The 14397-nt window shown below is 39.4% G+C and overlaps 1 protein-coding gene across 1 annotated transcript in view; it reads right to left on the minus strand.

Moving 5' to 3' along the window:
• sycp1 (synaptonemal complex protein 1) overlaps positions 1-14397 on the minus strand; it is a 74417-nt gene that overhangs the window by 10430 nt on the left and 49590 nt on the right. Inside the window, exons 17-22 of the mRNA XM_078420325.1 lie at positions 13944-14069; positions 10749-10859; positions 7517-7609; positions 6530-6604; positions 3097-3165; positions 14-121 (exon numbers count right to left, since the gene is read on the minus strand). Of these exons, the coding sequence (XP_078276451.1) occupies positions 14-121; positions 3097-3165; positions 6530-6604; positions 7517-7609; positions 10749-10859; positions 13944-14069 (582 nt within the window). The remainder of the gene's footprint in view (positions 1-13; positions 122-3096; positions 3166-6529; positions 6605-7516; positions 7610-10748; positions 10860-13943; positions 14070-14397) is intronic.

The raw sequence follows: 14397 nt of genomic DNA on the forward strand, positions 1-14397 counted from the left end.
TAGACAATTCTGCTGATTTTGAAGCAGTAGATACGTTAATTTTCCTGGCAGGAGTCTTAGATACTTCATAATTTGATGCACTGTCAATTTTGTTCATCAAAATTGAATTTGATTCGACTTTCTAAATTGGGAAACATTTGTAAAAAGTTCACACTGATTTTGCTCCATTTTATAGAGGCAATAAAGTAGATCACAAATGGACTAATATCAAGGAACATCTATCTATCTATCTATCTGTCTGTCTGTCTGTCTGTCTGTCTGTCTGTCTGTCTGTCTGTCTGTCTGTCTGTCCGTGTGTATGTATGTTTGTGCACACCATAACTTTGGTGCTTCGCACAGCCAAAACGGTACACCGTAGCACCACCATTTTTGCACCACCTTACTCACCATTATCCTGGGTATATTACGTAACAACTCTCATTCAAATTGAAGCTACATTTTTAAAGCTACAGACATTTTAAAGTTTAAAAATTCACTTTCTAACCCATTTCCTGAAACCCAACAGCGTCTGACGTCACAATGCTCCACGTTCGACTTCATTTTCTCCTCTCGTGAAAACAAGATGGCCACCGCCAGCACCGCTACCCGCCCGCCATTCAGTCGTTCCCTCTCCCCTCTCCACTTTCACCTCTCGCCCGGCCCCGCCAGAGACTCGCACGTCAGCAGTCAGCGTTGAACGCACGGGCACTGGCAAGTGCCTTTCGCAGTCACAGAGGGGAGTGGGCGCGGCGGCCGACTGGGTGGAGGGGAGAGTGGGGGTAGGGGGAGGGTGGCAGTAGGGGGGAGTGAGGGTGGGGGGAGGAGGGGGAGAGTGGGGGTGGGGGGAGGGTGGAGGAGGGGGTGGGGGGAGGGGGCAGTGGGGGTGGGGGAATAGTGGGGGTGGGGGGGAAGGGGGACAGTGGGGGGGCAGGAGAGAGTGGGGGTGGGGAGGAGGGGAGAGTGGGGGTCGGGAGGGAGGTGGGGGTCGGGAGAGAGGTGGGGGTCAGGAGAGGGGGAATAGGGTCTGAAGAAGGGTCTCGACCCGAAACGTCACCCATTCCTTCTCTCCCGAGATGCTGCCTGACCTGCTGAGTTTACTCCAGCATTTTGTGAATAAATCGAGGGGGAATAGGGGTAGGGAGGGGGGAATGGGGTGGAGGCAGGGCTGGGGGAGTGGGGGTGAGGGCAGGGGAGGGACAAGTGGGGTGGGATAGGGGGGATGGAATAGGCAGTGGGGGTAGGAGGGGGGGATAAGGGGGATTGAGTCGGGGGGGCGGGGGTTGAGGTGCTACACCAATACAGGAGAGGCTTTGAGTCCAGGGCTCACTCAGTGATGACACCCTCTCCCCTTCCCTGTTCCCGAGGAATGGGCCCAACGGGTCCACTTGGACTAGTATAATATAAAGACCATTCGGCTCATCATACCTGAACCTGTTCTTTGAAAGTCCTATCTAGAATTTCCTCATAACCGATTCATATTTTCCTTTAACATTTTTTATAAAATACTAGACCAAGTGGACCCGTTGGGCCCAAACCTCTCCTGCATTGGTGCAGCACCCTGTCCTCTCCCCTCTCTCCTCAACCCCCCCTCCCCTCTCCCTTCTCCCCCACTCCCCCCTCCCCTCCTTTTAAACTTTAAAATGTGAATAACTTAAAAAATATAACACCAATTTCAATAAAACTACTTGCATTATCACTAAAGTGACAGTGGTGAGTAAGGTGGGCCTAAAATTGCCACGCTATCATGTACCGTTTTGGCTGAAGTTCAGTCACAAACAAGATAACAAACGAGAGTTTGAGTGTATAGATTTATTTACTTTTAACATTTATCTTCAATATGTTTCTCACCTAAACAGTATGCTCTAGATCATGGTATCTTGTATCATTTCATTCCTTCATGTCACAGGTTTTGCAATTTACCTTAAATCTGAATGCACTGATCATCAAGCAAAAAATGATTTGTTGAAGGAACTTCTGTGGAGGGAAATGGACCATCAACTTTTTGAGTCAAGATCTTTCATTTGTATTGTGCAGAGAAGAACCCTGACCCGAAAAGTCAACTGTCCATTTCCCTCCATGGATGCGGCTCCACACAATGACTTTCTCTAGAGCTCGATTTTTGCTCCATTCCAACATTTGCGTTGTTTTATTTCTCTACAAATCTTTCCACCTTTGATATCAGTTTATCTAGATCATCTTCTCCATTAAACTCTCGTTTTCACACCTTACCCTTCTATATCACTCGTTTCCCTCTCCCCTGACTCTCAATCTAAAGAAGGGTCTCAACCGTAAATGTCACCCATTCCTTCTATTCAGAGATGCTGCCTGTCCCACTGTTACTCCAGCATTTTATGTCTATCGTTGCTCTAATCTCTGCCATTTTTATTAACCTGGAGGGCCAAATAGTTTTCAAGTAAACCGACTGTTTGTGCTAAGACAACCCTTATGTTGCATTGGGTCAGGCTATAGCATCAGACCAGTTTAGGGGCCGTACTGGAAAAAACACTATTGAACATTTGACTGATGGGTAGTGATTTGGGGCAATGCAGGTTCTGTCCTAACATTTCTTCATTGTTCATGGTAAACTGTTCCTAGCAACATATCTAGTACCATTTTTCTCTGTGTTTAAAAGTTCAAATACAAAATTAATCACATTTGATGAAGCACTCAGAAGACAGTAGGAAATTCATGTTTGTAATCCCATCCAATTTTCTAAAACTTTCTGTGCTATCAGTCCCTTAGCCTTTACTGTTTAATGAATTTATCTTCCTATGTGTTAGCTTCAAGTTCTGTGCTTGCTAGTTGTTCTTACACCAAACTTTGATCAAATTTACTCTTCTTTTTGTAATTTGAAAACAGCAATATCCTTTGTTTAACTGAACAAACACGTAGAAAAAAAATTCAAGTGGTTACTTTGTGAACATCTAGCTCTTAAAACAACTTTGATCTATGTGACAATCAGAAAGCTTTCTTAGCTATGCCACAATTTTAATTTATTTGAAATCTTTTCTTAGCTCTTATCCTAAAGGCAAGTCAGAATTCTTTTTTATAATACTATGCAAGCTTAAAATTACTGCTTCTACAATGAAAAAAATCTTGTTTTTTAAACCAGGTTACCTTTTTTATTTCATCTTTTAAAGATTTGACTGTGCCCTTCAATGCCTTAACTTGATTTTCAAAAGTTTCCTAGAAAGTGTAAATTAGATGGAACCAGACATAAATGTAGTATGTAAAAATGGTGAATATAAGTACTCTACATTGATTCTTGAATCGGAAAGATAATTTTAAACAGAAATATTATGTTGCAGTTATGGTTATATTGTGATGCATATAGACTGCAAAATCATGTTTTGATTAAATGCAAATGTTAAAATTATTCATATAACCATTTTTGATGCAACAAATCAAGTTATTGCTTAAACATCAATATTTCAATTCACCAGTAAATGAAGAACAGGATTCTCTTGATATCGTGCTGAATCAGGTAGACACATTCCTTAGATACGGAAATAAGGGGACCAAAAGCTGGAGTCTACTCCACAAGTAAAGCTCAAGAAGATACAATGAAATAGAAAACAAAAGCTGACAGCAATTCCAACATCATGAGTTGAATATATAAAGTTCAGAAGAGAATTACAAAAAAAGTAAAAGACGATTGAAAAAGTATGAGAAAAGATTGGTGACATAACATAAAATAGAACTGAACTATATTTAAAAAAATGAATAAATATTGAAATAGTAAACGAGTATAAGGAATGATGGGACGATTGGGAATTTTAAAAAATGACTGAAAGTAGAGGGCAACCCTAAATTAGATGATGTAGTCAAGACAACAATAATGAAGGCTGCAAATATATTACATTGGGCAAAAATAAGTAAAGAACATAATTAAATATTCGGCTTCCAAGTAGAAAGTCACCTGGTTGGAAAATAATACACCGTGCATTGAGTGAAATTAGCGTGCAATCTGCAGTTATTTCTCCACAAAATTTTAATCTTCCTTGGATATGAAAGCAATGGGAGAGAAATTGTGCAGTGCAAGTGTTCCAAATTGATGAAAAAAATCATAAAGGGATGAATCTTGCAAATACAAACTAATCATCTCTAATGTCAATGGGAGAGAAGTTTCAGAGTCTATAATCTGTGACAAATTTAAATAACAAATGGACAACTGTGGATTAATAAATGAAGGATAGTGTGAATTTGTTAAAAACAAATCATTTTGACTCAGTTATTATCTGACAAAGTGATGGAGAAGGTTGATCCCTCAGGGTAAGGATAGTGCAGGTTATCTCTAAAGGGCATTTGGCAAAATACTGTACAACAGATGTTAGCAAATTTGAAGTGCATTAGATTTAAGGAAAAGAAGCAATGTAAAAATAATTGTCTAATGGGAAGAAAGTGTATTCATGGTGAAGATCTGCTTCTCAGATTAAAGCAGTACAGTAAAGCTTGCTGCAGTAAAGTTTTTAAGATCTCTTTTCAATGTACATTCATTATTTGGACCAGGCATCAATTGAAAATATACACATTAAATAAAACTCAGAATTGAGGTGAATAATGTGGGGTGCAGCGATATTCTGAGGTTGTGAACAAAATGGCAATGCCCTCTCTGATCTTACTATTCTCCATGTTCTTCTTTTTGGTGAATACTGATAACATGTACTTGTTTAGTACCTTGCCCATTTCTTTTGGCCTCCAGGCATAAATCCCTTAATTTGTCCTTTCAAAAAGCCTTTGACAAGGTCTCACACAAAAGATTAGTGTGCAAAATTAGAGCACATGTTATTGGCGGTAGGGTATTGACATGGATAGAGAACTGGTTGGTAGACAGGAAAAAAAGAATAGGAATTAATGAGTCCTTTTCAGAATGGCAGGCAGTGACTAGTAGTGTGCCGCAAGGCTCAGTGCTGGGAACCCAGTTATTTACAATATATATTAATGATTTAGACAAAGGAATTAAATGTTACATCGCCAAATTTGTGGATGACACCAAGCTGGGTGGCAGTGTGAGCTGCAAGGAAGTTGCTATGAGGCTGGCAGGGTGACTTGGATAGGTTGGGTGAGTGGGCAGATGCATGGCAAATGCAGTATATTGTGGAAAAATGTGAGGTTATCCACTATGGTGGCAAGAACAAGAAGGCAGGTTATTATCTGAATGGTGCCAGATTAGGAAAAGGGGAGATGCAATGAGACCTGTGTGTCCTTGTACATCAGTCAGTGAAGAAAGCAAATGGCATGTTGGCCTTCATAGCGAGAGGATTTGAGTGTAGGAGCAAGGTCCCACTGCAGTTGTACAGGGCCCTGGTGAGACCACACCTGGAGTATTGTGTGCAGTTTTGGTCTCCTAACTTGAGGAAGGACATTCTTACTATTGAAGGAGTGCAGTGTAGGTTCACCAGGTTGATTCCCGGGATGGCGGGACTGACATATGATGAAAGAATGGATTGACTAGGCTTATATTCACTGGAATTTAGAAGGATGAGAGGGGATCTTATGGAAACATATAAAATTCTTAAGGGACAGGCTAGAAGCAGGAAAAATGTTCCCGATGTTGGGGTAGTCCAGAACCAGGGGTCACAGTTTAAGAACAAGGGGTAGGCCATTTAGAACTGAGATGAGGAAATATTTTTTCACCCAGAGAGTTGTGAATCTGTGGAATTCTCTGCCACAAAGGCAGTGGAGGCCAATTCACTGGATGTTTTCAAGAGAGAGTTAGATACAGCTCTTTGGGCTAATTGAATCAAGGGATGTGGGGAGAAGGCAGGAATGGGGTACTGATTTTGGATGATCAGCCATGATCATATTGAATGGCGGTGCTGGCTCGAGGGGCTGAATGGCCTACTCCTGCACCTATTTTCTATGTTTCAATGTTGACGGTGCTGCTCTCTCACTAGTAACCCTCATGTTTTTAATTTCTGCACAAAATGCTTTGGGATTTTCTTTAATCCTACTCATTGAGGAAATTTCATGGCCCCTTTTAACCCTTCCAATTCCCTGTTAATGTTACTTTGTATTGTACCAATCATCCATACTCAAAGTAAGTTAAGCATTGGGATAAGTGATGCCCACTAACATAGTTTTAACTTTTAGGATCACATGCTCTTCTGTAGTCCTACATCAAAATAAGATGCATAGGTCAACTACAGTCCTCAATGAATAGACTATTTATTATATTCTCAAAACAAGACAATTGATGTCTGGAAAGACCTGGTGATTTGTAATACAAGTCTGAAAGATGGATTAATATTGCAACAGTTAGCCTGCAACAAAGTAGATGAAAAGGAAGTAATTGTCGAAGGAGGGCCATACTATGATAAGGGAGGGAACTGGGATAAGCAGTAGAGGTGTAAAATATCTTTAACCATAAATCTTCAATAACAAAAACAGGAGGTTATGTTTTTGCCTATTACAAAAAAAAGAAAATAATCAGCAAAATGAGTGACAATTGCAAACCCTAATGCTCCAAGAAAGTGTGTATGGATATGGTTGGAACCAGCACAAGTTCATTATTCTGTTGGAGTGAAAAATAGGGTCAATGCAGACAAACCTTTTCACCAGTCACTTCTTTAAGTTGTTGTTTTACACCTGAAAGTTCACTTTTGAGAGATGTTAGCTCTTCCTCCTGGAAAAAGTATTAATAAGATCAATTTGTGAGTAATTTCTGGTACATTTAAAAATGTAAGCACAAAGCTAGACTAACATTTCTGGAGCACTAATGGATCATGCAGAAATCCATTCTGCGTTCCTGGATGGACAATAAAAAAAACAATTGAAAAGCAGTTGAGTAGTATAGCAGAGAAGAATTTGAGCACCACTTCATCACTTTACTTGGCTGACGCATTTCTGACATTACAATAATCACATAATTAAGCACTTAACCTACTCCAAATTGCACCCCGACAATGTAAAAGATATGACAATCTCTGACATAAAAAATATCCAATTATTTCCAAATCTGGAGAAAAATATCCAATTTGTATATTTTAACTGGTGTGTCATAATAAATACACTATACAAAGTTGCATCCAAGCCCACCTCCATTAAGGCAGAAATGTCCACATTGGGAATACTTGAATAAGAAAGACAGATTTTATCTGTGCTGCGTATCCATGATCAAGTCTGGAGTCAATGAGGAGGGATGAATGGAATTTTGATCATCAATGAAATAAATGTCATTGATAGAATCAGATGGATTACATATTCACCTCAGTGATCTGAGTGAGTTAAGATGTAACAGTAATCTTCCAGGCATCTTCTGCTTCCCTCAAACACTTTGTGAACTTTTGGAATGACTGGGATCAATAATCCTACTTTGCCTCTGACTGGCTTAGGTAAAGGAACTCACCAATTCCTGGAGAAAACCCCCAAAAACCTGCAGCAAGAAAGGCACACTTTGCATCCAGTGTTTTTACTATTTCTGTTGGTTTTCCCTCGTGTTCAGTTACCATCTATGCAACTTTCCAGAAAAAAATCTGCCCCTGGTGAGCTGGTGATGCATTAACAATCACTGAATAGATTTTCTTCAGACTCTTACCAAAGGTTTTTTACATAGGTTGATATTTCGTTGTTTTTCTTTCCAACATTTCAATTCTGCATCTTTTTCATCAACCATTTTATCATACTGATGCTGTAAAAATTGTTTAAAAAAATGAGAGAATATGTTAAACGAGCTTTTCTTTCAAGGTGCTTTAAAAAAATTAACTAACAGAATTGGTATTACAAGTGACTCTTACAATATGCTGTTCCTAACCAGTAGGTTATTTTCCATGGCAGAACATTTTTCATGATGTTATTTACTAATTGATATGACACAGAAGGAATCCATTAGACCCAGTGGGTCATTGCTAACTCAGAAGAGCAATCCCATCAATCCAATTCCTCCTCATCTATATACTAAAACTCTTGTTTGTTTGTTTATTCCTGAACTACAGCCAAAATGGTACACGATAGCACAACAAATTTAGGCCAACCTTACTCACCATCGTCCCTTTGGTGCTAATGGAAGAAGTTTCATTGAAATCGGTCTTATATTTTTAAAGTTATTCACATTTTTAAGTTTAAATCTATCTCCTAGGAAGGGAGGGGGGTAGGAGGGAGGGGGGGAGGGAGAGGGGGAGGAGAGGGAGGGAGGGGGAGGAGAGGGAGGGGGGTGGAGGGAGGGGGAGGGGGAGAGGGGGAGGGGGGAGAGGGAGGGGGGGGGAGAGGGGGGAGGAGAGGGTGCTGCACCAATGCAGGAAAGGTTTGGGCCCAACGGGTCCACTTGGTCTAGTTTTCCTATAAAACTGTGCACTCCCAAATGCCAATAAACTTCTCCATGATTCTCCTCAATACTCTGCATTCCATTCTTTTTCCTTTACCATCAATACAAAAGATAACCTAAATGTCTTCCTCTGTTAAGAATTGTGGAGGAAACAGAGGGAATATATTTGCATACATGATTTTGTTTCGATTAAACACAGTCCTTCGGGCCTCATGTGTGATAAATTCTGGCTCCTGGACCACCTTGTTCAAAACAGGTACATTGATTTAAGGATAAAATCATTTGTTGATCACAGTCTTATACTAAATAACATTCTACGTATTAGCCAGATTACATGTGAAAGTGGACCTTACAAGATACTATAGCTACGTACTAACATTGTTGCAGTTGTATTGGGATGAAGTCTTTTGGTCCTTCTTCTTAGCCAGTCTGTCAGGATTGACTTTTTGAGCTGACCAAGAACCTTCAATTAACTCCATTAAAGAATGCAATGTCAATGAGAAAGCACCTAAATTATAAAGGATCATCCCTTTCTTGGATGCAGACTGTCCATCAGACACAAAAACATTTCTTCTGGCTGGGATGCTTGCCTCTTGATAATGTAACGCAAGAAACCGAATTGATACTGCATTTCATCCTCTTCACCAATCTCAACATTATACATTGGTGTCTTTGTAAGGAGTGACAAAGTCCCTGCCCCACACAAGTTTCAATAGGAAATCCCAATTTAAAGTATGACTCTGCATATTAAGGTACCAGATTCTTTCTTGTCAGTTTTACTGAACACCTGGTGGAATATGGCAGCACTTTACTTGGACAGTTAAGGGCCTGTCCAGTGACGCGATTTTCAAGGCGACTGCCGACGACTGTCAAAGTCGTAGCAGATCGCCGAAAAACGTACTTTTTTTTACCCTACGGCAATGACCACAACAATGGCCACGACAAGCTACGACAACCTACCACCTGGGCGATGGCAAGCTGCCGACAACCGGCGACCCAGTCTTCACGACCTAGGACGTCCACTACGACAGGTACTACGACAAGCTACAACAACCGACGTCAACCTGCACTTACTACAACTCCGAACTAGGCAGCATACCATGGCAGAACGACATTATCTGAAGACCAGCAGCAAACAGCCCCTCCGCAAGCAGAGATCCACCACTCTAGGACGAGAGCCCCCTAAAGACCACAACCCAAGCCCCTTTTCAGTGCCCCCCACACCCTCCCAAAGGAGTTTATTTTTCGATGTAGTGCATTGGTTATGTAGATTTTGTTTCAATGATTGAAAAAAAAAGAGTTCGCCTTTAAATGCAGTGAATTGTTTGTCTTTGTGTTAATTTTAAATGATGAGAGTTTGCCTTTCAACATAGTGAAATGCTTGTGTATATGTTTGTTTCATTGATAGAAGTAAATCATAAGAGTTTGCCTTTCAATGCATTGCAATGGTTGTGTTTGTTTTGTTTCTCTGATTGAAAGAAATGATAAGAGTTCGCCTTTCAATGCAATGAATTGCTTGTCTTTGTGTTTGCTTCATTGATCTAAATAAATGAAAAGAGTTCCTGTGCCAGTATTTATTTCATTGGTCAAAATGAATGAGACTAGATTCTTTGAATGAGATGCCATGATAGAGTACTTAGAAATGCAATAAATTTAGACTCCAATTTTTTTTTTAAATCACCAAAATCAACTTTAGCCAAACAAACTATATTCCTATGAAAGATGGATAATTACATGCAAAATTCTTTAAAAAAAAAATAAACTTCAAACAATTACAAAATATACCTAAAAAGTGTTCTGGCCGGACCTTGCTGTCAGGGGTCCGCCCCCCTTTGACAGCATCGCGGTCTCCGCCCCCATTCCACAGCTGGCTGTTGCAGCTGAACTTCTGTGGACGGGTTTTTGACAGTTCCTGTCGCACCTTGTCTTCTCCTGATCCCGGTACCTGTCGCCGGTTGACGTTGGTAGTCGCCAATAAAATTCATCTGTCCTCAGTACCGGCGACAACCTACCACACCTGGCTGACAAGCCAGCTGTCGCCAAAATTTGAACAGGAACGTTTTTCCACAATGAGCCGAGATCTGCTATGAATCATTGGAGACTACTCATAATCATGCCCGCGACACCCTGACGAACGTGCGGCGGCAGGCTAGTCGCCGGCAGTCACCTTAAAAATCGCCTAACTGGGACAGGCCCTTTATGGAAATGTAAAGAACATTTTGGGGCAAAAGTATCAGGCCTGTAATTAATTCTCAATTCATAAAACCTTTGAAGGACAGTTAAATGGGTATCTTTCTTTTACGGTACTTGTTTATTGACCAATCAGGAAATTAATGTTTTTCTTCTTTCATTCATATTTCCTCCTCATTATTCTTGTCAGGCTTTCTGTTTTGAAAGGAATTGATGTTGAATCTGAATGCTAATTTACTTATCCCCGCACAATCTGTTACAGAAAAAGTTAGCAAAGTCCCCAAAACATAAAATGAACATTGGAAATGTTTCTTGCCTTGTGTTTTTCCATAAGTGTAACCATTTCAGTAATCCTGTTCTGGCACATAATCTCAGTTTCTCTCTGTGCCTGAAGAGTTGTTTCTGCTGTGAATTTCAATGATTTTACCTAAAATATAAATATAAAATTAATGCTTCAGAATTAGATAGAAACATAGAAACATAGAAAATAGGTGCAGGATGAGACCTTTTGGCCCTTCGAACCATTCATTGTGATCATAGCTGATCATCCACAATCAGGAACCTGTGCCTGCCTTCTCCCCATACCCCTTGATTCCACTAGCCCCTAGAGCTCTATCTAACTCTTTTTTATATTCATCCATTGAATAGGCCTCCACTGCCTTCTGTGGCAAAGAATTCCACAAATTCACAACTCTCTGGGTGAAAACATTTTTTTCTCACCTCAGTTTTAAATGTCCTCCCCTTTATTCTTAGACATTGGGAACATTCTTCCTGCATCTAGCTTGTCCAGTTATTTTATAATTTTATACGTTTCTATAAGATCCCCTCTCATCCTTCTAAATTCCAGTGAATACAAACCCAGTCTTTCCAATCTTTCCTCATATGACAGTCCCGCCATCTTGGGGATTAACCTCGTGAACCTACACGGCATTGTCTCAATAGCAAGGATGTCCTTCCTCAAATTAGAATGTCCTTCCTCAAATTCCTCAAATACGTACTAATGTTTTGGTAATATGGGTGTCTATAGTCAAAAGGTTGTAAATTTGAGGTAGGACTTGAACTCACCTTTGAGATTGTATTTAAAGAACATTGCATGCATAGATGATTTTATTTTACCTAATTGAATAAAGTGACGTATTTGAAAAGAAATGTGGTGCACCAATTTCAGTGTTTTACCAACATTTCTTTCTCAACTAAAGTTAATAAAAATATCGAAATGTTCATTCATTTAATTGTTGCTTCTACGACATTGCTAGTTTGAAATGGCTAAAACATCTAACTATATGACTACAAAAAAAAAATGTTTGAAGTGCATAGTATCTTATGAGCAGCATACAAATGATAGCGTTATATTTTGCTTTTGTTAATCGTGATTTTGCATTGGAAAGGGCCAAAGAGTAACAACAGCAAATCTCTTTAATTGGACTGTCCCTACAGATTGATGATGGCTTGCTTATATTGCAGTTACCTGGGTTCTGAAATGGCTGATGAGATCAATATGGGACCCATAGACTGCCATGACACAGTTGAACAGGAGAGTAGGTAGATACTTGGGAGAGGTGAGATCTTCCATCATTTAAACTGTGCTTCTGCTCTAAAAAAATAAACTATAAGTTCCCAATTCCATTTTGAATGCCCTTTCTTCATTGATTCCCACATGTCGAAGTTTACTGGGAATGTGGGGAATGGGGAGGGTGTGGTTTCTGGGCCAAAAAAAGCTAAAGATTACTTGGTAATAAAATATTTGACCTAAGGTGGGAATGCAAAAGTATGAAGGAAATGGTAGGAGAAATAGATGGGTGAACAAAAACAAGAATGAGGTATGCTGGGAAGAGATGGAAATATGAAGTTGAATGAAAGACAGTGGAAACATGCAAGACCAGGAGAACAGAGAGAAGTGGTAGAAAAGAAGGGAACGGGGAGAGAAAGAAAAGAACAGGGATATGAGAGCAGAACATAAGAAATGGAAGCAGGGGAAGGCCAATCGACCATTTGAGTTCAATAATATCATGGGATTCATGTGATTTTTAGTCACAGACCACTTTCCTGCACTTTCCCCAAACATCTTGGCTCCCTTGTAATTTAAACGTCTTTCATTCTTTACTTTGAATGTAATTATTGTAATTGATGTAATTGAAAACCAGTGTAACAGGTTTTTGGGGTACAGTATTCCCAAAGATTTACAATCTTCTGGGGAAGAAATTCTGAAATTATACCTCCAGTTCTAGATAACTTACAAATGAAGGCATCCTCACAGTAGCCACATTGTTAGAATCTTAAATGTTTTTATAAGGTTACTTCTCATTCTCCTAAATTGGAGACACCTTCTCATAAATTAACCACTTCATCCCAGGATCAATCAAATGAAACTTATCTGTACTCTCTCTAATGCACGTATATACCATAAACATGAAGACCAAGCCACACAGATAACTCAAGTCATTGTCTCACCAGCCCACTGTACAGTAACATCAAAAATGTTCTTTTTTTAAGCTCCATATCCTTGTCAATATCTTAACCAACTTTCCATCAACTTTCCTAATTACTTGCTGTGATTACAAGTCAACCCATTGTTTCATGTACTATAAACTCTAACTTTCTGTTGTCTCACCATTTAAATAACAATTTGCTTTTTCATTCATCCTTCTAAAATGGATAACTTCACACTTTGGCAATTTCTTTCCCACTTTCGTAACATACTAATGGTTCTTTGCCGGCTCTCCATTGTCCTTACAAATTGATAACCCACTTATTTTTGTATTGTCAACAAATGTTGCTAGAATGCATTTGGTCCATTCGTTTAAGTCATTAATGTAGATTGTAAATAGTTGTGATCCAAGCACTGATCCCTGTGGTACCCTGCAGGTTAATGACTGCTGGTCCAAAAACGACTAATTATTCCCAACTCTGTTTTTTGGTGCTTCGCCAATTCTTTAACCATGGTGGTTAATTACCCCCAAGCCTGCAAATTCTTACATTGTGCAGTAACTTTATGAGACACAATGTCGAACATCTTTTGAAAATCCTATTGCAAAGTCTCTACGTGTTCACAGGGAGAACGTACAAACCCCACACAGACAGCACGCGTAGTCAGGATCGAACCCGGGTCTCTGGCCCCGTGAGGCAGCAACTCTACCGCTGAGTCACCGTGATGCCCCAAAGCCACTTAAACATATGAGAGGAACTCTCCAACCTGCTCTGGCTTCATCATATTGCCCTCCAATATTAACTTTCACAAAATGTTGAAAAACATAGATCACTTCCCATACCTTAAACAAAGGCAGGCATACAATGAAATTCACCATCACTTGATTGCCTTTGGTCAATTGAAGGATAAGATCCTTGGCCTGGCACAAAAATCATGATCTACCAGCTTGCAGTGATTCCTGCCCTACAATACAATTCTAAGACCTGTTACTATGTACATATAAGAAAATAGAACCAAAAGTAGATCATCTGTCATTTCAAACCTCTGTGACTTGTACAGTAATGGTTAAAGTAATATGAATACCTCTTCAGTTAACTTTTTGTTTTCAAGCTTCAGTTCTTCAATTTCCTTTTGAAGACCCTGAATGGTTTCTTCATTTTGCTTACTGAGACTTGTCAATTCCAAATTCAATAAATTCAATTCATTTCTCTTAAAAATAATGTAAATAAATATATCAACACTGTACTTGTTAAATAATTATTTGAAGTTTTACACATTCTACCAACTTTTATATTTAAATATATATATATATATATATATATATATACACAATATAATACATATACATAATACATACATATATATATATATACACACACAATATAATTGACAGTGAAAACATTTACCTATTTCACTAATTATTAGTTTTCATAATATTTCTCTGCAAAAAAGTGTTAACTGTGGGCACTATCGCTGTGACTCTGAGCCTTTGTTCGTCCATTTTTAATGTCACTACTGATGCAGGACTCTAGGTTGT

The sequence above is a fragment of the Rhinoraja longicauda genome, chromosome 24, assembly GCF_053455715.1.
Source record: "Rhinoraja longicauda isolate Sanriku21f chromosome 24, sRhiLon1.1, whole genome shotgun sequence".
In the NCBI taxonomy this organism is placed as follows: Eukaryota; Metazoa; Chordata; class Chondrichthyes; order Rajiformes; family Arhynchobatidae; genus Rhinoraja; species Rhinoraja longicauda.